Raw genomic sequence first — 24,905 nt, forward strand, 5'->3', positions numbered from 1 at the left:
ATATACAGTACATGTATTTCTAAATATCATTCCCCACTAAAAATAACTAAGTAATCTTAGAAAAATAGATGAGTCCATGTCTGGGGCAAGAAATGGATTAAGATCAATGTGGAATATTTTCTTCAGCCAAAAAGTAATGAAGCTATCAAAGGCCAGTGGGGTTATATCAAAAGGAGACAGAAGCCAGCCTGAAGGAGCTCCCAATGGCCAAAGATGAGACATAGTGAGACAGAAGGAATAATGACTCTAATTTATTAAAATGTATTAATATATAAAAAGTCATGAGTTCATAATGATACTTAGAGAGATCCTCCTTACTACCAGATGTTTTTAAGGAAAATAAAAAAAGAAGAGAGAAACAAAATTCACTGTATACCAATGGAGGTTGCTAGGGCACCAATTCACTACTCTGAAAATTGATGCTTATTTTTCTCTTTATTTATTCTGCTTTTCTGACATAAAGCATATTTCAAGTTAACCAAACAGCTCTGATATACAAGGAGTTCTGTTAACATCTGTTAATAAATGCAGAGGTAGTGACAAGATTAGAAAGTAAGTTTGCCAAAAGAAAATACAGAAAACAGTCATTTGGCAACGCCTATTAAAATAATTGGTTCAGGCAACAATCATCAATGGTTTTAGCGTCCCACAGAGAAGACTGCAGGAAACTCTACAATAAAAAGATAACATCGTCACCCTGTAAACCCAACCATTAAATCTTAGTATCCCTAAAAGTACAACAATCAAACATTATGTGCCTTCTCAATTAATGCAATAGGAAACAGTACCATCTATGTGTTCCTGGCAAAAAAAAAAAAAAAAAAAATTAAAATTAAAAAATAACTAAACCTGAATGTAAACAAGGCTTTGATCTAACTTCTAGTCTACAAGAAATATGGAGGAACGAATTAAACAACCTCATGAATACTATAAGATAATTGACTAAGCTTCTTTCCCAAGACAAAGGCAAGAAATAAGTAGAGGGGGAACACCTGTTTTTGATTAAGAGTGATATACGATAAAAAAAAAAACCAAATACAGTAAGTGGGTCTATTTTAGATCTGGATCACAACTGTAAAAATACAAAGAATTAGTTTAGTAAGTAGGTAAATTTGCATATGGACTGAGTATTAGAGGATATTAAGGAATTATTGTTAATTCTGTTAGATGTGATAATGCACTGTAGTTACTTAAGAAAACATTTTAAATTTTAAGATAATGAAATATTTAGGGATGAAATGACAGGATGAATCAATTTGATTAAAATGTTTTAGCAAACAATGAGATTTTTTTTTAAGTATGGCAAGAAGTTGATGAAACTGGGTGACGGGAACACATGGGGGTCACTGTACTCTCTACTTTTAGTACATTTGGAAATTTACAAAAAGAGTTTAAAAAGTACTTTAAACCTAATAAATATTGAACTAAAAAGAAAAAGTTGATAACAAATGTAGGGTTTCCAGTTTTGCAAGGTAGAAAGTTTGAATTAAGGTAGAATATGGTTTCATCACTACAAGGAAATACTGTGTGTGTGTGTATTTAAGTTAGACATTTATTATTAAAAGTTAGTCTTTCTATAAGGAACATGTAATCTAGAATTTAGAACTAAAATCTTGGTATAATTACTCAGGTATATAACTTGACTGATATTCTTTGACTAGAATATGATAAACTTCCAATAAATGACCTAATGATTTTCCAACAAAAAAGTGGACAAATGCATTCGTTTTGATTAATGTGTGGATAATTTTAAATTTAAAAAGACTAAATGTTTGTCTTATATGCTTGACATAGATTTGCAACTCAGTAGTATATGGTGTTCCTGGAACACAACTGAAGACCTGGTACGTAGAGGAAATATGAGGGGTGGTGCTAGAAGACAGACATCTGTGGAATGATTCACATCCTCTCAAGTTAGGAGGATGGAGGCCTGCTTCATTAAGAAGCTCAGGGTGGGGGGGGGGGGGGGAAAACACTTAATAACATGGGGAACCGTCAGGGGAATTCCCTTATTTCTGTTTTGCATATGAAGAATCCTAGAGCAGCCAGGTGAGGCTCTCTAGTTTAATAAAAATCATGGGAAGAGTCTGAAGACTATTCATAAGTGTTAATAGGGACTTTTATCAGCTTATTTTGGTTGCAGTTTCCAATTTTTAAAAATGTTTAGGCAATCTTTTCCACCTTTCCAAATCCTAATTATTGTAGCTTCATTAGTGTTGAACCAATGCTTTCTCATGTCTCAATTCTTTGTTTATGCATTATTTTCATATGTATTAAACAAACAAAAACCCTTAAAAAACTCCAATGTTGACAATGCACTTACTAAGCACTACTAAATTTTTAAAAAATTACAATGTTGACAATGCACTTGTTAAACACTACTATTTGTCCCTCTATCTAATGATGATGCCAATTACTGTGATTATTTCTAACTGAACTATGAGGTCAACAAGGATTACTGGTCATGCTTTAAGTGTTTTAATATGAACATCTTATTCAGATAGTTCATGGTAGCTTTAGATTTAAATATTTCAGCTGTCATGAACAACTGTGAGACTCTGAAGCAGACAAAAAGGATTTCTGGATGTCTTATCTAGTGAACCCTTCTGAGTTATCTAACATGACCTTGGAACAAGCCACTGCAAGGTCTCAATTAGATTACTGCAACAGCCTCCTAGCTGGTCTCTTTGCTTCCCCATTAAAGCAACCAGTGACAGGATTTACATTTTAAAAGGACCATGACATTCCTCTGCTCTAAAACTGCCTATGAAGTATGATGTATATTTTTATTTTTAATTGCTCTAAAAATAAGTGACAGTTCAGGCCAGGCACAGTGGCTCACCCCTGTATTCCTAGCACTTTGAGAGGCTAAGGCAGGCAGATCGCTTTAGCCCAGGAGTTCAAGACCAGCCTAGGCAACATGGCAAAGCCCCATCTCTACAAAAAAATACAAAAATTAGCCGGGTGTCGTAGCGCATGTCTGTAGTTCCAGCTACTCGGGAGACTGAGGTAGGAGAATCATGTGAGCTCTGGGGGTTGAGGCTGCAGTGAGCCGAGATCAAGCCACTGCACTCCAGCCTGGGCATCAAAGTGAGATCCTGTCTCAAAGACAAACAAACAAACAAACAAAAAAACAAAAAAACAGTTCAAAGCAATAACATTAACAATGTATTAGGTGTTTATAGCATATACAACAGTAATATATTACAATAATGACACAGGGATGAGAAAGAAGAATTAAGAATATAATGTTATCAGGTCCTTAGATGACAGGTGAAGTTGTGTAATATTAGAAGGTAGACTCAAATTATTTAAAAATATTTGCTGTAAAACCCAACATAACCATTAAATAAGTTTTTGAAGAAGAGGTATAAATATAAGTCAATAAAGGAAATTAAGTGGAATTATAAAATTGCTAAAAAGAAAAAGAGGTAATAAGAAAAAAAGAACAAATGGAGTAGAAATCAGCTAGCAAGATGAGTGATTTTGATCCAACTGTATCAATAATCCCTTTCAATGTGAATGGTCTAAATATGGCAGTTAAAAGAGACTGACAGACTGGATTAAAAAGCAAAAACCAACTACATGCTGTCTACAAAAACTCATTTTAAATATACAGCCTTGATAAGCTAAAAGAAAAGAGATAAATCTTTACAATAAAACACTAACCAAATGAAAGCTAGAGTTAGCTATATTAATTTGAGATGAAGTAGATTTCAGAACAAGGAAAACTATCAGAGATAAAGGAAGACATCAGAGTCGGACATGGTGACTTGTGTCTGTAATCCCGGCTACTCAGGAGGCCTAGGTGGGAGGATTACTTGGGCCCTAGGAGTTTGAGGCTGCAGTGAGTTATGACTGCACCACTGTACCCCAGACTGGGTAACAGAGCAAGAACCCCCCTCTTAAAAAAAAAAAGAGGGACATCACATAATAATGAAGGATTCTCCAAGAAGATATAACAATCCTAAATGTGTATGCACGTAATAACAGAGCTTCAAAATACATGAGACAAAACCTGACAGGATCTGAAAAGAGAACAGACAAATCCACAATTACAGTTGGAGACTTCAACACTCCTCTCTCATTGATTTATGGAACAAGTAGGCAGAAAATCAGCAAGGATACAAATAACCTGAATAGCACTATCAACCAACTTGACCTAGTGGACATTTATAGAAAATTCAACCAAGCAACAGCAGATTACACATTCTTCTCAGATACACATAGAATATTCACCAAGATAAGCCATATTGTGCCATAAAACACATTTTAATAAAGAAAACAGAAATCATACAAATGCGCATTCTTGGACCATAACAGGATTTAGAAATCAATAATAGAAATATACCTGGACAATCCCCAAATATTTGGAAATTAAACAATTATATTTCTAAATAATCTGTGGATCACTAAAAAATATTTTTAACTAAATCAGGGGTCAACATACTTTTTCTGTAAGGGGCCAGACAGGAACTATTTCGGGCTTTGTGTATCATAACATAATAGATAAAAGGTTGAGTGGCCAGGTGCAGTGGCTTATGCCTGTAATCCCAGCACTTCGGGAGGCTGAGCGGGCAGATCACCTGATGTCAGGAGTTTGAGACTAGCCTGGCCAACATGGTGAAACCCCATCTTTACTGAAAATACAAACATTAGCCGGGCGTGGTGGCAGGCACCTGTAATCCCAGCTACTCGGGAGGCTGAGGCAGGAGAATCACTTGAACCTGGGAGGCGGGGGTTGCAGTATGCCACTGCACTCCAGCCTGGGTGACGAGAGCAAAACTCCATCTCAAAAAAAAAAAAAAAAAAAAAAAGAATGAGTGTGGCTGTGCTCCAATAAGACTTCATTTATTAAAGTGTGCAGTGGGCCATATTTTGCCAAACTCTGAATTAAATAAAAATGAAAATACAACATATCAAAATTTGTGAGATGCAGCTTAAGCAGTGCTTAAAGGAAAAATTGTAACATTGAATAACAAATATAGTCAATCCTCATTATATGCAGATCCCTTCATTTCAAATTTACCTACTTGCTAAAATTCATTTGTAACTCCCCAAATCAATGCTTGCAGTGCTTTCATGGTTATTTGTGGACATGCACAGTGGCAAAAAATTTGCATTGCCTGACATGCATGCTCTCAGTTGAGGTTGAACAAGGTGACACTCTGCCTTTTTGTTTCAGCTATTGTACTATAAGAAAATGTCCTTTGTGAAGTCTAGGTAGTGCCATATTTTTCACATTTTTGTGCTTTTTGTTGGTGATTTTGCCTGTTTAAAATATCCCCTAGGTCAGGCACAGTGGCTCATACTGTAATCCCAGCACTTTGGGAGGTTGAGGAAGGAGGATTGCTTGAGGCCAGGAGTTCGAGATCAGCCTGGGTAACATGGCAAGACCCCAACTCTACAACATTGTTTAAAGAAAAATAGCTGGGGGCTGGGTGTGGTGGCACATGCCTGTAATCCCAGCAGTTTGGGAGTCTGAGTTGGGTGGATCACCAGAGCCCAGGAGTTCAAGACCAGCCTGGGCAACAAAGCAAGACCCTGTCTCTTTTATGTTAAAAAAAAAAAAAAAAAAAAAAAAGCTGGGCATGGTAGAGTGCACCTGTAGTCCTAGCTCCTTGGGAGTCTGAGGTGGGAGGATCACCTGAGCCCATGAGTTTGAGGTTACAGCAAGCTATGGTCACACCACTGCACTCTAGCCTGGGTGACAGAGCAAGATCCTGTCTCCAAAAAAATAAAATAGCCCCCAAACGCAGTGCTGAAGTGCTATCTAATGGCTCCTAAACTGTGCTGTGCCTCAGGAGACAATGTGTTAGATAAGCTTTTCTCTAGCATGAGTTCTAGTGCTGTTGGCCGTGAGTTCAGTGTTAATGAATCAACAGTATATACTAAATAATGTATCTTTAAACAGAAACACACATAAAACAAAGTTCTGTCCCGGGCCAGGCGCGGTGTCTCACGCCTATGATCCCAGCACTTTGGGAGGCCGAGGCGGGTGGATCACCTGAGGTCAGGAGTTCGAGACCAGCCTGACCAACGTGGAGAAACCCCGTCTCTACTAAAAATACAAACTTAGCCGGGCATGGTGGCGCATGCCTGTAATCTCAGCTACTCGGGAGGCTGAGGCAGGAGAATCACCTGAACCCAGGAGGCGGGGGTTGCGGTGAGCCGAGATCATGCCATTGCACTCCAGCCTGGGCCATAAGAGCAAAACTCCGCCTCAAAAAAAAAAAAAAAGTATGTATGAAAACCTACAACTGAAGGCTGGCGCGTGGTGGCTCATGCCTGTAATCCCAGCACTTTGGGAGGCTGAGGCGGGCGGATCACCTGAGGTCAGGAGTTTGAGAACAGCCTGACCAACATGAGGAAACCCTGTCTCCACTAAAAATACAAAATTATCTGGGCATGGTGGCGCATGCCTGTAATCCCAATTACTCGGGAGGCTGAGGCAGGAGAATCACTTGAACCTGGGAGGTGGAGGTTGCGGTGAGCCGATATTGCACCATTGCACTCCAGACTGGGCAACAAAGAGCGAAACTCCATCTAAAAAGAAAGAAAGAGAGAGAGAGAAAACCTACAACTGACATAAGTCCTTTTAAAATTTTAATTTAATTTAATTTTTTTTAAGAGATGGGGGGTCTCACTTTGTTCAGGCTGGTCTTGAACTCTTGGCTTCAAGCAATCTTCCTGCCTTGGCCTCCCAAATTGCTGGGATTACAGGCATGAGCAACTGTGCCTAGACCTGCAATCATTTTATTGTTGTTGTTGTTTTGAGACAGGATCTCCTTGGGTCACCACTCCCCACCAGGCTGGAGTACAGTGGTGTGATCTCAGCTAACTGCAACCTCTGCCTTCCAGGCTCAAGTGATCCTCCCACCTCAGTCTCCCAAGTAGCTGGGACTACAGGCACACACCATCATACACCCAGCTAATTTTTGTATTTTTTTGTAGAGATGAGGCTTTGCCTTGTTGCCCACGCTGGTCTCGAATTCCTGGGCTCAAGTGATCCACCTGCCTCGGCCTCCCAAAGTGCTGAGACTACAGGCATGAGCCACTGCACCCAGCCACTGACATCATTCTTTTTTTTTTTTTTTGAGATGGAGTATTGCCCTGTCTCCTAGGCTGGAGTGTAGTGGCGTGATCTTGGCTCACTGCAACCTCCACCTCCTGGGCTCAAGTGATTCTCCTGCCTCAGCCTCCCGAGTAGCTGGGATTACAGGCAAATGCCACCACGCCCAGCTAATTTTTTGTATTTTTAGTAGAGATGGGGTTTCACCATGTTGGCCAGGCTGGTCTCGAACTCCTGGCCTCAAGTGATCCACCCACCTCGGCCTCCCAAAGTGCTGGGATTACAGGCATGAGCCACCGCGCCCAGCCTCCTTACATCATTCCTAATGGTGAGACTGAACACTTACAGAATAGTGACGGAGGGCATCTTTGCCTCGCTCCTGAGATCAGCCTCCAGAGTAGCTGGGGCAACATGCGCATGGCACCATGCTCGGCTCATTTTTTTTTTTTCCTTTTTGTAGAGACAAAGTCTCATTATGTTGCCTAGGCTGGTTTTGAACTCCTGGGCTCAAGCAATCCTCCTGCCTCGGCTTCCCAAAGTGTTGGGATTACAGGCATGAGCCACCACGCCTGGCCTATCTTGACAACTTTCCTGTGACTCTAAAATTATTCCAAAATTAAAAGTTGATTTAAAAAACACAATGAGATACCATGACACACCTATTAGAAAGCTGACAATACTAAATGCTAGCACATTACCCAAGTGATTTTAAAAGTTATGTACGCTCAAAAACCTATACACAATGCAGGTTCCTCAAAAAACTAAAAATAGAACTACAGCACGATCCAGCAATTCCACAACTGGGTACAGATCCAAAAGAAAGGAAATTAATATGTCAAAGAGATATTTGCACTCATGATCACTGCAGCACTATTCATAACTGTCAAAATATGAAACCAGCCCATCAACAGATAAACAGATAAAGAAAATGTGTTACATTTATACAATGGAATATTATTAAGTCATAAAAAGAATGAAATCCTGTCATTTGCAACAACATGGGTGGAACTAGGGACCATTAGGTTAAGTGAAATAAGCCAAGCACAGAAAGACAAATATCACATGCTCTCACTCATATGTGGGGGCTACAAAAGTGGATCACATGAAGATAGAGAGTAGATCGGTGGTTATCAGAGGCTGGAAAAGGGGACGGTGGGGTGAGAGGGAATGTGGAGAAAAAAAGAGAATGTAAATGTATTTATTACCACTGAACTGTATACTTATAAATGGCAAAGATGGTAAATTATGTATGTATATTTTACCTCAATAAAAAAAACTTACACACAAATGTTTATAGAGGCTTTATTCATAATTGGCAAAAACTGGAAACAAGCAGGATGTCCAATAATTGAATGGAAAAAACAAACTGGTACATCAATACAACGAATACTATTCAGCAATAAAAAGGAACAAGTTAGCTGGGAGCCGTGGCTTATGCCCGTAATCCCAACACTTTGGGAGGCCGAGGCGGGTGGATTGCCTGAGGTCAGGACTTCGAGACCAGTCTGGCCAGCATGGTGAAATCCCATCTCTACTAAAAATACAAAAATTCGTTGGGTGTGGTGGCTGGCACCTGTAATCCCACCTACTCGGGAAGCTGAGGTGGGAGACTCGCTTGAACCCAGGAGGCAGAGGTTGCAGTGAGCCAAGATCGCACCATTGCACTCTAGCCTGGGCAACAGAGTGAGACACTTTGTCAAAAAAAAGAAAAAAGAAAAAAAAAAGGAACAAGTTATCGAGTCACCTAGCAAGAAGGCTGAATCACAAATGCATTTTAATAAATGAAGCCAGACTCAAAAGGCTACATATTGTATGATTCCATTTATGGGACACTCTGGAAAAGACAAAATCATAAGAACAGGAGACAAATCAGTTGCCAGGAGTTGTGGTTGACTCACTAAAGGGGCCGCACAAGGGAAATTTTTAGGGAGAACTGTTTTCTATGGTACTGGGGTGATAAATGGGGTGGTGGACTTAATGCACTCATCAAAACTCATGCCAAATGAATGTTACTGTATGCAAATTTTAAAAAATTAACCAAGATGTCACGGTATCCAAGGATGGAATGCAGCTTGTGACAAATGAATCTAACAGTATTATAAATGTGTGCCAATACTTCAATGAAGGGGATAAGGGAAAAAGGAGCTGACCTCAGGACTTTGGAAAACTGTTTTGAGTGGCTACTGTAAGGCTAAAGACAAGACTATACAATACCAACTGCACTCTAGTTGGTAAATAAGTTTCTCACAGGGGTATGGGTTAGTAATTCTAAAACTATATTATATTTATACTAGGGTTAAACAAATAAGTGAATAAAATGTACATAATGAAAGCCAGGTTTCTCATTTTCAGAGTAAGAAGTCACAAAAAAGCAAGGGAAGGGATGCTAGAATGAACCCTGTGGTGCCGGATTAGGGTCAGAGGTATTTTAATAGATAGCTAGATACAGGATTATAGATGTGTGTATATATACAGGTTAATAGTTATACATGTATTTTTTACCTTTGTCTGTTGAAAGGGCCTAGAACCAGTGGTACTCCATTAGCAAAGACACACCTAGCACCCAGATCTTGGCTTCTAACTATCATTCTAGAATAAAAGAAACCAGGGTTCCTTAGAGAAATGGTTGATACTAGTTCTGGAGCAAGGAAAAATACAGGATGAGCCTGGAGCATCTTGTAGGGCCAGAAAGTAAGGAAGTGTTCAAAATTCAAAAGGATGGGGCATGTCAAAGTTGTCCCTTTGGTTATGTTAACATTTAGGGAAGCTGGGTAAGGGATATACAGAAACTTTCTGTACTATCTTTGCAATTTTTCTGTAAACCTAAAATCTTTCCAATATAAAAAGTTTATTTTAAAAAAGCCCACAAATGTCCAGTAGCATCTCATCTCACTCAGACTACTATAGAAGCCAAAGTCTCTACAGTGGCCTACAAGGCCCTACATTAGCTGACTCTCTACTACTTCTCGGACCTCATCTACTATGTTTGTTGAATAATTGAATGAATTATTCCCTAAAACAAAAGAACCCAAGTCTGACTAATCTGGAGAACTATCAAAAAAGGAATATTCCAAGGGTACATCTCAAAGATTTCTGAATCAGGCTTTCTGGGGTGGGAGTAGAAAATTTGTTTATTGGCTGGTCTTGGTGGCTTATGCCTGTAATCTCAGCACTTTGGGAGGCTGAGGCGGATGAATTGCATGAGCCCAGGAGTTTGAGACTAGCCTGGGCAACATGGCAAAATGCCATCTCTACAAAAAATGCAAAAATTTAACTGGGTATGGTGGCACACGACTGTAGTTCCAGCTACCTGGGAGGCTGAGGTGAATGGATTGCTTGAGCCCAGGAGTCGGAGGCAGGAGGATTGTTTGAGCCCCGGAGACAGAGGTTGCAGTGAGCCAAGATTGCATCACTACACTCTAGCCTGGGCAACAGAGTGAGACTCTGCCAAAAAAAAAGAGAGGAGAGGAGAGGGGAGGGGAGGGGAGAGGAGGGGAAATTTGTTTATGTATTTATGTATTTGAGACAAGGTCTCACTCTGCTGCCCAAGCTGGAGTGCAGTGGAGCGATCATGGGTCACTGCAGCCTTAACCTCCCTGGGCTCAGGTGATCCTCCCACCTCAGCCTCCAAGTAGCTAGGACTATAGGTGCACACCATCATACGCAGCTAATTTTTGTAGAGACAGGGTTTTGCCATGTTGCCCAGGCTGGTCTTGAACTCCTAGGCTCAAGCGATCCACCTGCCTCAGCCTCCCAAAGTGCTGGAATTACAGGTGTGAGCCACCATGCCTGGCTGAAAATGTACATTTTTAAAAGCACCCTGGATGATTCTGAGAATTATTCAGATTTGGAGATCCTCATGATGGAACACAATGAATTATCTTATTAAGCAGTCAAATAGCTTTATTAAATATTAAAAATAAATGTGACTATTGCAACTAAAGAGGAAAATTGAGAGACTCTGAGGTGCAAATTATTTAAGATATATGGGAATTCTCAAAAAAAAATATAATAAATAAGATGACCCTTAGTTCAGTACAGTGGTTCTCAACTGGGAGCAATTTTGCCTCCTTCCCACACCCCTGGGGACATCTGGCAACATCTGGAAACATTTTTGGTTACCACAACTGGGGTGGTGTTTTATTGGCATCTAATGGGTACAGGCCAGAGATGCTGCCAAACATCTTGTAAGGTATAGGACAGCCTCTTATAACAAAGAATTACCTGGCCTAAAATGTCTGTACTGCCACAGTTGAGAAACCCTGCCTTAGGATGACTGATGGCCGCTTTCAGATAAGGGCCCAGTCCATCCAACTCCTGCTAGAATATAGCCACTGCCAGCCTACTCACTATTCCACAGGAATCAATGCACTGCCGAGCAGCTTAAAAGTTTTCCCCAACTTTTTATTTTGAAAATTTCTATACATTATAGAAGAGTTGAAAGAATAGCATAAATATGCATTTGTCCTTCACTTACACCCACCAAAAGTTAACATTTGTCCCCATTTGCTTTATTACAAAATAAACACCATTTATCTGCACATATATGCTTTGTTTTGCTGAGTCATTTGAAAGTAGCAGACATAAGAACGCTTCAACATGTATCTCCTGCATAACCACACCACCATTATCATACCAAAGGATATTAACGATAATTCTATCTCATCTTCAAACTTCCCCACTTGTCCCAAATATGCCTTTTACAACTTACTCCAACCCAATCTAAGATCCAATCAAGGTTCACTCATTGCATTTAGTTATGTCTCTTTAGTTTCTTAATCCAGAATAATTCCCCCATCTTTTTTGTTTTCTATTATACTGTCTGAAGAGACCTAGCCAGTTGTCTTGTAGAAGGTCTTCTATTTTGGATTTGTCTTATTTCCTTATGGTGTCATTTAACATATTTATTTTCTTCCTACAAACTAGAAGTCTTGGCTCAATTAGATTCAGGTTACTTTGGCAAGAACACTCTACATGTGATGTTGTGTATTGTTTTCACTGCATCACATCACAAATAACACACGTCAGGCTGTCCATCAATGATGCTGTTTGATCACTGGGTTAACATGGTGATCACCAAATTTCTGCTGTAAAGGTACACTTCCCCCTTTGAATTAGGATGTATAAATATCCTCTTTTTTTTTTTGAGACAGAGTCTTGCTCTTTCACACAGGCTGGAGTGCAGTGGCGCTATCTTGGCTCACTGCAACCTCCGCCTCCCAGGTTCAAGCAATTATCTGCCTCAGCCTCCCGAGTAGCTGGGATTACAGGCGCCTGCCATCACACCGGGCTAATTTTCATATTTTTAGTAGAGATGGGGTTTCACCACGTTGGCCAGGCTGGTCTCAAACTCCTGACCTCATGATCTACCCACCTCGGCCTCCCAAAGTGTTGGGATTACAGGCATAAGCCACCACGCCCAGCCAAATATCCTACTTCCTAGCAACTTTTACCCCAATAGTTTTAGCACCCACTGATAATCTTTGTCTGAAATAATTATTACATTGGGGTTGGAAATGGTGATTTCCAAAGTCCATCATTCCTTCTGCATTTTTTAGCTCACAATATTCTGTAAACAGCAGATGAACATTCTTTTCTTTCCTCCCCTTTTTGTTTAACAATATGGATGCACAGATTTCTGTTGCTAAATCATTACCTTCATTCTTCTTCTCTTTTTTTGGGACAAGGTCTTGCTCTGTTGCCCAGGCTATAGTGCAGTGGCGTGAGCATAACTCACTGCAGCCTCAAGCTCCTGGGCTCCAGTGACCTCCCACCTCAGCTCCTGAGTAGCTGGGACTACAGGTGTGCATCATCCCTAGCTAATTTTTGTATTTTTTGTAGAGACAGGGTCTTGCTACGTTGCCCAGGTGGGTTTCAAACTCCTGGCCTTAAGCAATCCGTCCACCTCACCCTCCCAAAATGCTGGGATTACAGGGGTTAAGCACTACATCCAGTCCCAGTATTCTTTTTAATTGTTAAATTGTCCCGAATTTGGCCCATGGAAACTCCTTCAAGCTGGCTCCTAAGATCTTTTGATATGAACTCATCAGTCTTTGAATACCTCCTATAGGCATCTCTGGTTTTTAAGACTTTGTTCCCATATCAAAATGGTTGCATTAAAGGGGCCAGGTCAGAATTTCCTACATATATTCTGGGGTACAGTCATGCAGTGGGTCACAGCAAGTCCTTGCTACCACTACAGTAACCACAAAAGTATTATCAAATACTGCATTAATACTTACCAGCTGAGTTACACCCAGCATTACATATTATCCTAACAATCCTCTAACATTTGCATACAGATTTTTGCAGTTTATTATAATGTTTTTATACATAAAGAGCACATAAAATGCAGATGTGCCCTCTCTCTAGGGTATACCCAATCAACACTGCATATTACTATACATATTTGCTCAGGCCAGTCAAGGAAAGCCTGATGAGCCTTGAGCAAACAATGTACCCACTCTGAACAGGTAAAGAGTACTCTGTCCTCTAGAATCAATACACCTTCAAATACAGGTAGGCAAACAGTAACCCTTCAGGTGGGCACACATACTCAAGTTCCTCTCTTTGAAGACCTATATCCAGTATCTGAAATTTATTGGTGGCATTTACCCATTAGGGAAAACAATTCTAATTATACACGGGAAGTTAATCCATCATATTAAATACATAAAATAGTATACCACTTTATATTTCTTATTTCTTTTCCGGTATGATTAAAGCATACTGAAGATAGAAAGAATCTTTATCAAGTGCTTTGCAACTCTGAGCAGGGAGTATGAAATATTTACTCACACTATAAAGGTACAACGATAATACAATAATTAAAATAATAAGATACATAATAAAATGTGACTTTCAGTACTAAGAACAGAGGATAGGGAAAAAAAAGAATGCCTAATTTCTAGTTAGTTATCTAGGGCTCCTTGAGTGATGTGAAATTTTGACATCTCTGAACAATAACAGAAAAAAAGAACAAATGAGAAAGAGAAGGCAATGTAAAAGAAATGTTAAAGGCAAAAGTAAATCAAATTGGTATGTAAAGAAAATATCCACAAAAGTATACCAATCATCCAGAAGGTACCTTTGTTCACAAGAGGAAGGAAGTCAGGTGCTTTTTCCCGAAAAACCCTTTGAGCATCCTCAGCTTTCATGGACACTTCCTTTGTCTGAACTAGGAAAAAGCCTTTACCAACCATCTGTGAAAATAAAATTTCATTGAGATTTTAAAATGAACTTCAGAGACTAAAACAATGATTTCCTATTCTAGTATTTCTCTGTATAAAATGCAACAACAGCACACTGATTTTTGTTTTAATTATAAGTCTAATTCAGGGTGTTTGCTATAATAAGTTCTCACTATATATATATAAGATTTTTTCTTACAGATGGGTGGTTCTGGTTTAGTACTGCAGTTAAGAGTAAGGGTCAAATAAATGTGAATTATCTCTCAAGTTTAAAACATGATTAAAATTTTTCTACGACCAGATGGAAGTTTTAGTTTGGTGATACTGCAAATGTCCAATAAGAAGAGAATGGTTAAGTAAATTATGGGACAGTCACATGATGAAATGCCATAGTTCATTACATTTATCATAGTTCATTAAATACAACAAAGATGTTATAATAAAATGAGGGAAAGCTTATGTAATAATGTTAATTTTACTTTTATTTATTTATTTATTTATTTTTCTTTTCTTTTTTTTTTTTTTTGAGACAGGGTGTCACTCTGTTGCCCAGGCTGGAATGTAGTGGTGCAATCATAGCTCACTGCAGCCTCAAACTCCTGGGCTCAAACGATTCTCCCACCTCGGCCTCCCAAGCAGCTAGGACTACAGGCCTGTGCCACCATGCCTGGCTAATTTTTTAAATTTTTTTGTAGAGACAGGTTCTCGCCATGTTGCCAGGCTGATCCTGAACTCCTGGGCTCAAGCCATCCTCCTGCCTCAGCCACCCAAGATGCTGGAATTATAAGCATGAGCCACTGTACCTGGCCAATAATGTTAATTTTAAAAGGCATGATACAAATTTATATAGTATAGCACAATAATGGTAGATCACACTTATGGAGCACTTACTATGTGGCAGGCAGTTTTATGTACTTTACATATATATTTAACCCTCTCATGAAGTAAGTATCATTACCCTCATTGTACAGATGTGAAAACTAAGGTGCACAGTGATTAAGGAACTTGCCCAAGGACATTTAACAATTAAGTGACAGAGCTGTGATTCAAACCTAGTTAATCTGATTACAGACTAAATAAATTTAAAAATTATTCCTAAAAAGATGATTCAAGGTATGGCACAATTATGTATTGATTTTAAACTTATTTTACTCTTTCTTATTTCTATAATTCTCCACAATGAGGACATATTAATTTTTAAAGTAATTATGAAAGTAGTTTTTAAAAATGCAAAGTCAGCCCAGTATCATGGCTCACACCTGCATTCCAAGCACTCTTGAGAGGCCAAGTTGGGAGGATTGCTTGAGACTAGGAGTTTGAGACCAGCCTGGGCAACACAGCAAGACCCCATCTTTATACAAAATTTTTAAAAATTAGCCAGATGTGGTGGTGTGTGCCTGTAGCCCTAGCTACTCAGGAGGCTGAGGCGGGAGGATCCCTTAAGCCCAGGAGTTAGAGGCTACGCTGAGCTATGATCTCATCACTGCACTCCAGCCTGGACAACAGAGCAAAACCTTGTCTCTAAAAAAAAAAAAGTAGTCATTCCAACCACTTAATTTTTAGCAAAGCTTGTTAGGTTTTTAATAATTAAAAGTAACATATATTCTCAACACAGAACATCTGAAAAATAAAAAATAGAAATGAAGAAATATCAACCAGGGTGCTACAACTAAAAGATACTATTGCCGTACAGGCATACCCTCCCAGTTTTCTTTTTCTCCCATTACAGAAATAATATATGCTCATTGTTAAATCCACAGAACTACAAAAAAAAAAAAAAAAAAAAAAAAAAACTCTTAATAAAATAAAACGACCATTAACATTTAAGTATCTATAACTTTCCAGACTTACCTACTTAAAAAAATCAGTTACTTACATAACATTCTGCAGATTTTCACTTACTTGATTGTGACATTTTCTACATAAAATCAGTTTTAATGGCTGATAGTATTTCATCCTATGGCTACATTATTCCATACCATTCCATCAAATTTTATCAAACTCAAATCCTATTTCAGAATCTTGAAATACCCTCATTCAATGCTGCCTCCAAAAAAAGAAACATACATTTAAAAACTGTAGAGAATTACATGGACATCACTGCCAGATGACTGTAAAATAAAAATATCAGAAACAATTCTACCTCTCTTATTTTCTAGAGTGCTTATCATCTCTCATTTTATAAACACAAACTGATACGATTATGATGATTACTTCAAAATAATGTTACCTAAATAATAAACTATATTTTAATATTTCCCCACAGATATTTGGAGAGACTCCTTTTCATGAAAATTCTTCTACTTTTAAAGACTTGAAAACAGTGGTAACTACCCAACTTCAATTTCAAATGATGAAATACTCTCAAACAATTCAAACTATTTTATTCTACTTTATCCTGTACATATCTGTGATGTAGGTAAGAGAAGTCGAGGAATGTGATTTTTATTGTTTGTTTTTGAGCCGGAGTCTTGCTCTCTCGCCCAGGCTGGAGTGCAGTGGTGTGATCCCGGCTCACTGCAACCTCTGCCTCGTGGGTTCAAGCAATTCCCTGCCACAGCCTCCCGAGTAGCTGGGATTACAAGCGCCCACCACCACGCCTGGATAAGTTTTGTATTTTTAGTAGAGACAGGGTTTCTCCATCTTGGCGAGGCTGGTCTTGAACTCCTGACCTCATGATCCACCCGCCTCGGCCTCCCAAAGTGCTGGGACTACAGGCGTGAGCCACCACACCTGACTGGAATCTGATTTTTACGTGAGAAAACCGAAGTCTAGTAACTTCTCTTGGCTTCCTATGGAGTGTACTTTCTGCTTTACCCAGCCTTTTTAGACTTCCTACCCTCTCTCAAATTGTATACTTCTTATTGCAAAAAAAAAAAAAAAAAGTATTTAATGCATTAAAACAATGTGAAACAAAATTCTGTGATCCTCCTGGGGTTTAGCAAATATAGAGTTAGCAATCATAGTTTCAGTCTAAGCTGTCCTAAGACACTTGTGTTATGACATGAGAAAGACGCAAGTTTTATTTTTTTCATCTCAAGATTCACTAGCTTCTATACGTATTTCCCTGTGAACTCATTTCATTTTTTAAAAATGTAATCTCTCAATATAATACGTAAGTCTTTTGTCTTTCAGCATGTTTTGATACCCTCTTCACATGTACTTGGTATTTTATTTTTTATTTTTGTTTGTTCTCTTCATTCCTTAATTCTGTACTTTCAGAATAAGATAGGATAACTATAGCCAAATAGTCCCTAGACTGGAAGACCCTAGAGTCCACATGCTTTCAGTCACATTCCTGCTCCACCAGGCATTCAGCAACTTGCCTTTACCACTGAGGCAGCATAACAGCATCATGTTTAAGGGTTAAGGTGTGGCCTACGCAGCTAGACTGCCTAGACTGGAATCATGGCTCTGCTGTTTACCAGCTGAATGGCCTTTTGCAAGGTACTTATTCTCTTTTGGTCTATTTTTCATATCTGTAAAATGGGGAATAATAGCACTTATTTCATAGAGTTGTTTTGAGTATTGAGTTAATTCATTTAAATTCCTTTCCATAGTGCCTGGCATATAGTAAACACTATGTAAGTGTTAGTTATTATTGTCGCTGTGGGATTATTGTTTATATTGTATTCCAGGGGATATCTAAAGAACATCATTCTTCCTGGTCATATTCTTTTCAAGGGCACACAATACTGCCATTTCACATACCAGATACCAAAGGTTAAAAGGTTAAGAACATTTGATGACTCATGAAGAAACACTGTTTTGATGGCTTTTCTCTTTAAACATGCTAAATATTCTTCATGTCCACTCCTCATTACCTACGAAAAAGGAGTTTAACCTAAATAATTACATATTTTGAAAATTGTATGTATTTTTTTTTAAAAAAATCACCATACAGCATAATGAAAGCATTTACCTCTCAGATGTTGGATTAACATGTGATCAGATAGCTCAAAAGCCAGAAGCACATTTTTCTATATCTTACCAGATTCATAGAATGTTTTTATCACATAGGCATAAGTAAAAAGGAAAATGTGGCAATCTAAAAGTCTTAAAATTATACTTTGACTTCTGTTGGTTTAAAAACTATACCTCAGATATACTTTGTAGATTTCAGACATTTCTACATGGGTTTTCTACATTGTGGAACGTATAGCTATTGAGAGGTATTCATTTTTAATATTTTCCTAAAATCATTCCTTTTGATATGTTCCAACTTTAAAAAAAAATCCATTCAAAAAGAGACTTGATGAGTTTTCCAGCCGAGCATGGTGGCTCTTGCCTATAATCCCAGCACTTTGGGAGGCCGAGGTGAGTAGATTGCTTGAGGTCAGGAATTAGAGACCAGCCTAACCAACATGGCAAAACCCTGTCTCTACTAAAAATACAAAAATTAGCAGGCATGGTGGCGGGCATCTGTAATCCCAGCTACTTGGGAGGCTGAGGCAGGAGAATCGCTTAAACCCAGAAGGCAGAGGTTGCAGTGAGCTGAGATGGCGCCACTATACTCCAGTCTGGGAGACAAAGTGAGACTCCGTCTTAAAAAAAAAAAAAAAGACTTGATGAGTTTTCCATTCACTTCTCCATTTCTGTAAGTTTGGTTTTTAAATTCAAACAGATTCCTCCTGAAGGTACCTGATTAATGCATAATCAGTACATCCTACTGCTGTCTTCCCACTGGAGCACCCACCAACTAAGGAACTGCTGCTTCTGGAGCCCCTAACCTCTGTATCTCCAATTATTTTTCAAGCAGAAGCTGCAACCCCAAAAACCCTTCTCTACTCATGAGCTCACCAAGACCCAATGTTCATAAGCCTATGAGTTTTGCCAACCTAGCTTCCATCTCACTCTTCTGCATCAAGCTCCCTTCTATGGCAATAAAGGAAAATAAGGAACATAATGTGGAGGTTGCTGTCACAGTCACAACAGGGTCCAAAAGTTGTATTCGTAAATGTATTTTTGGCTGAGCATGGTGGCTCATGCCTGTAATCCCAGCACTTTGGGAGGCTGAGGCAGGCAGATCACGAGGTCAAGAAATCGAGATCATCCTGGCCAACATGGTGAAACCCTGTCTCTACTAACAATACAAAAAAATTTAGCTGGGCATGGTGGCGCACACCTGTAGTCCCAGCTACTTGGGAGGCTGAGGCAGGAGAACTGCTTGAACTCAGGAGGCAGAGGTTGCAGTGAGCCGAGATCGCACTACTGCACTCCAGCCTGGTGACAGAGCGAGACCCTGTCACACACACATACACACACACACACACAAATTGCATTTTCTTACCCCCTAACCAATTAGAACTCCAAAGAAATTTCCCCACTAAATAATTATAAAATGTCATGCTTTACTAAGCAGTACTACTTTTGTGAGCTTCTCTGGAAATCATCTAGTATAATGAAAACTCTAAGGGCAGAGAATTTTGTCTATGTATCTTCATCTCCAGCATATACTGTAGTTCATCATTTCTGAGTTGCTATCAATTATAAGATGCATTCCAGGCCGGGCGCGGTGGCTCAAGCCTGTAATCCCAGCACTTTGGGAGGCCGAGACGGGCGGATCACGAGGTCAGGAGATCGAGACCATCCTGGCTAACACGGTGAAACCCTGTCTCTACTAAAAAAATACAAAAAACGAGCCGGGCGAGGTGGCGGGTGCCTGTAGTCCCAGCTACTCCGGCCTCAGCCTCCGGAGTAGCTGGGACAACCCCGGAGGGGGATGCACCGGGGAGCTGAGCCCGCCGAACAACCCAACCCCGGGAAAAACGGAGAAACCCCACAACACAAAAAAAAAAAAAAAAAAAAGAGCATAAGATGCATTCCAGATAAGCAAAACCATGGAAAACAAATAGACATCCTATCATCAGTGAAATATAACAGTAACTAGCACATAATAGGTGCTTAATGCTTACTGAATTGAATTATTTTTTTTTTAAAGTTTCTTTGGGAAAGTATTTTGAAGCCCACGCAATCTACTTACAAACAAATGCTTAATGCTTACTGAATTGAATTATATATATTTTTAAAGTTTCTTTGAGAAAGTATTTTGAGGCCCCAGCAATCTACTTACAGACAAATCTATTGGGGGAGGGGGTGGTGGCAAAGGATTATAACTTGAGGGTTGCCTGTATTTCCAATAGCCAATTTGAAAAGAATGGAAGTACTCCATAGTGGTCCATTTTTAAATCTAGGGGTATGACTATTTCTCTTCTCTTTGTCCTTACCTCATCAATTAGCTTCCTGGCATTTGCAATAGTATAATCACCAGCAAATAAAACCACTAAGCATGATTCATCGCTGCTCTTCTGTCTCTGACCCCGGGATATTGGAACAATGCTTCTATTGGCTTCTGTGGAAACACGAACAGCTTTGAGCTCTTCAGTAGTAGGTATAGGAACATAGTCCTGAACCACAGCTTCTTCTGGAAGAAGGCTCCAGTTGAGTTCTCCAGACACAGGTGTAAAGTCATGAATGTTACTCCATGTATTGTTGAAGATACTTAGCCCTGCATCTTTGAACTGGAAAGCTAATTCAGGATAGTACCATTGAAAACAGCCAAACTTGATATTTGAGGAAGACTCAATGATGGGTTGAGTGGCACAACACAAAAAGACTTCCAGCTTTCTACAATCTCGCACACGAAATTGTTGGCAGGCTAATGTGCACTTGCAATCTCTGCAATTCCGGAAAAACACGCTGCCTTTCACAGGTCCCAGAAAAATTATGCAGTTAGTACAGTCATCAATGGTAATTGTAGCAGAGTGATCAAAAATATAGATGTTACAGTTCTCACAGTCTTGAATGAGAAACTGTTGACCTGCTACTGTCCCAGGTAAGCGACCTACTGTTTCATCCTTCAGTCCACTGAACATGTAGTCTTTTGGATCAACCTGCAGGAACAAAACACAGACCTTGAGTATTATTAACATTATTCAACAAATATCAGCTAAATGCCTATTGGCTGCCAGGCACAGTTCTTAGTGCTGAAATAGAAATTCTTAAATCTCAAGGACTTTGAAACACACTAAGAAAATGAACAGGACAAATTGTTTCTCTCAATAATAATATAAAACTTATGATCTTAGTCAATATACACACCTCCCAGAAGACAAATCCACTCTTTTTGCTATTAAATTGTGTTCTGGGCATGAAAGCTAAAGGGTAGCCTCTGTGACACTATGGTTTGAGTTTCCCCATGCCTTAACCCAAGTGACACCTACATCATCATTGCTACTGTCAATATTGTCAGTAGGCTTTTAGCCTATTTGGAATTTATATAAGTGAAAAATGTACTAAGCTTTGTAGAGTACCACGGTCAAAAAAATATTTTTAAATGATTGTTTTAATAAAAGGGACTATGAAAAATTCAATTCATATCCTATGTATCTAATGATCTTAACCACGACCTTGCTATTTCAGCTTTCTGATACTTTTTCTTTTTTGATGCTTCATTTTTAAAACTTCTACTTCTCTGAAAAATTCTGAGGCTGGGTGCAGTGGCTCTTGCTTTTAATCCCAGCACTTTGGGAGGCGGAGGTGGGAGGATCAGATGAGACCAGGAGTTCGAGACCAGCCTGGCCAACATGGCGAAACCCCGTCTCTATTAAAAATACAAAAATTACCCAGGCGTGGTGGCACACATCTGTAATCCCAGCTACTCGGGAGGCTGAGGCACAAGAATAGCTTGAGCCTTGGAGGTGGAGGCTGCAGTGAGCCGAGATTGCCCCACTGCACTCCAGCCTGGGGGACAGAGTGAGACTTTCTCTCTCGAAAAAAAAAAAATAATAATAATAAAATAAAATTCTGAAAATGGGAATGTACCCAGACTGAAATATATTTCTCTATCCTTTTTCAAATCAATGTATGGGTCTCAGTTTCTAAACCCCAACTGATTTCTGCAATATGCTATAGAAAACAGAAGAACCTGAAGGCACAAGAATCACAATATGTAAATGCAAGCAAATTCGATTCAAGCATTTATTAAGCTACAATGCAATTTTTCAAATTTGGCCATTTCTATCCTTAGATCTTCCAAACTGTAGCTCAATCTTTTCTTTCTTTCTTTCTTGGCCATTTCTATCCTTAGATCTTCCAAACTATAACTCAATCTTTTCTTTCTTTCTTTCCTTCCTTCCTTTATTTTTATTTTTAGTTTTATTTATTTATTTTATTTTTTTGAAACGGAGTCTGGCTCTGTCACCCAGGCTGGAATGCAATGGCGCAATCTTGGCTCACCGCAAGCTCCACCTCCCGGGTTCACGCCATTCTCCAGCCTCAGCCTCCTGAGTAGCTGGGACCACAGGCACCTGCCACCATGCCTGGCTAATTTTGTTTATATATATATATACACACACATATATATATATATATATATATATATATTTTTTTTTTTTTTTGTCTGAGACGGAGTCTCGCCCTGTTGCCCAGGCTGGAGTACAGTGGCGCGAACTCGGCTCTCTCCTGTCTCAGTCTCCCAAGTAGCTGGGACTACAGGCACCCGCCACCATGCCCAGCTCATTTTTTGTATTTTTTAGTAGAGACCGGTTTCACCATGTTAGCCAGGATGCTCTCAATCTCCTGACCTCGAGATCCGCCCGCCTCAGCCTCCCAAAATGCTAGGATTACAGCCGTGAGCCACTGCGCCTGGCCCCTGTTTTTGTATTTTTAGTAGAGATTGGGTTTCACCATGTTAGCCAGGATGGTCTCGATCTCCTGACCTCGTGAGTCACCTGCCTCGGCCTCCCAAAGTGCTGGGATTACAGGCATGAGCCACCATGCCCGGCATTTTTCTTTTTTCTTTTTTTTGAGATGGAGTTTTACTCTTGTCACCCAGGCTGGAGTGCAATGGCGCGATCTTGGCTCACCGCAACCTCCAACTCCTGGATTCAAGCGATTCTCCTGCCTCAACCTCCCGAGTAGCTGGGATTACAGGCATGTGCGACCATGCCCAGCTAATTTTGTATTTTTAGTAGAGATGGGGTTTCACCATGTTAGCTGGTCTGGTCTTAAACTCCTGACCTTGGGTGATCTGCCCGCCTCAGCCTCCCAAAGTGCTGGGATTACAGGCGTGAGCCACCGAGCCCAGCCCACATAATCTTTTAAACAGTATGCCTGGAAAATGTCACATTAATTTTTTTATTTTAACTGACCTATCAAAATATGGTCACTAAAAGCCTATTTTTGTTTATTCCATGTGACTTTCTTATCTACTTCAACTGTTATAACTGTTTGTGACTATATACATTTCATGCAAAACTATTCATGCACCATAGGCTCCCATATATACAATATGTAAAAGTTTGATTTACAAAGCAAAATTTAATCATCTTAATAATCAGCAAACGAGCTTAAATTGATTTAGTAATTGCACAATAGGTATTGTACTTAGCCAGTTTTAAATGCTGTACTAGGAGGAGTACTGGTCTGCAGTATGAGGCAATAAAAGAGGTACTCATTTTCCAGTCCCAATTTTGTCCCCTATAATCAACCTGATCTTGAAAATGTTACCTTAACTTTCTGGATGTTCAGTCACTCTACAAATATTTGAATACCCAGTATGAGCCAGACATTGTTTTAGGCACTAAAATGAATATGACCAGCTCTTTCCATAAAAGAAGTAAACATTCACCTAAACTAAGCTAAAAACAACTTGACCATGTAATGAGAGATGCTGAGAATATTCTGGAGGGGACAGAGAAGGGACCTCTGGGGCGGGGAAGAGAAGTGGGGTAGAAGTTCTGCAAAACGTGAGAATGGATAAGCTAGAGCTCGTTAGGTAAAAGGGGTAGAATAAAGGGCCCTCCCTTCCCATGCCAGGTAAAAGTAACAGAAGGAACAAAGTAAAATTCTTCAGGAGTGGGAGGAAAACTGAAAGTAGTTTGGTGTTACACATGCTATCAGAATGCTAGTAGATGAAGCTACAGAGGTAGGCAGAAACCGGATTATAAAGCTTAGAAGTTATCCACAAACAAGAGGAAACCAGAGAAAGATTTAAATAAGCAAAATTTACATGTCAGGATAATTACTCTGATGAGATAAGGACATGTGGAACATGGATTGATCTAAGAGATTATTGTAGTCATACAGAAAGGGCTGGAACCAGAGCTGTAGTTAGTAGGGAAGAAGATGATGGGATGAATTTGAGAAATACTGAGGAAAGAGAATCAGCAGACTGATAATTCAATGGCTGTAGGAGGTAAGGCAGAAGGATGAATCACAGAGGAAAGGCCATGTGAGGACACAGCAAGAAGGCAGCTGTCTGTAAGCCAGGAAGAGAGCCCTCACCAGACACTGAATCTGCTGGCACCTTGATCTTGGACTTTCCAGGCTCCAGAGCTATGAGAAATAAACTTCTGTTATTTAAGCCACCAGTCTGTGGTATTTTGTTATGGCATCCTGTTTTAGTCTGCTCAGACTGCAAAAGCCATCCTCTTGCTATGTCATCACCAGACCTGTCCTCTGTGTGAAGGAGAGGGAGGGAGTAAGTGCAAGCTAACTGAATCTTCTTATAAGGACACTAATCCTATCAGATCAGCACTCTACCTTTATGACCTCACTTAACCTTAATTACTTCCTTAGAGGTCCCATCTCCAAATACAGCCATGTGTAGGGGGGCAGGGCTTCAAGATATGAATTTGACA

The 24,905-nt window shown here is 39.6% G+C and overlaps 1 protein-coding gene across 1 annotated transcript in view; it reads right to left on the reverse strand.

Annotated features, from left to right (window-relative positions):
* RP2 (RP2 activator of ARL3 GTPase) overlaps nucleotides 1-24,905 on the reverse strand; it is a 43,941-nt gene that overhangs the window by 6,534 nt on the left and 12,502 nt on the right. Inside the window, exons 2-3 of the mRNA XM_023202769.1 lie at nucleotides 20,490-21,155; nucleotides 14,160-14,274 (exon numbers count right to left, since the gene is read on the reverse strand). Coding sequence (XP_023058537.1) covers nucleotides 14,160-14,274; nucleotides 20,490-21,155 — 781 coding nt within the window. The remainder of the gene's footprint in view (nucleotides 1-14,159; nucleotides 14,275-20,489; nucleotides 21,156-24,905) is intronic.

This window comes from Piliocolobus tephrosceles, chromosome 12, assembly GCF_002776525.5.
Source record: "Piliocolobus tephrosceles isolate RC106 chromosome 12, ASM277652v3, whole genome shotgun sequence".
NCBI lineage: Eukaryota > Metazoa > Chordata > Mammalia > Primates > Cercopithecidae > Piliocolobus > Piliocolobus tephrosceles.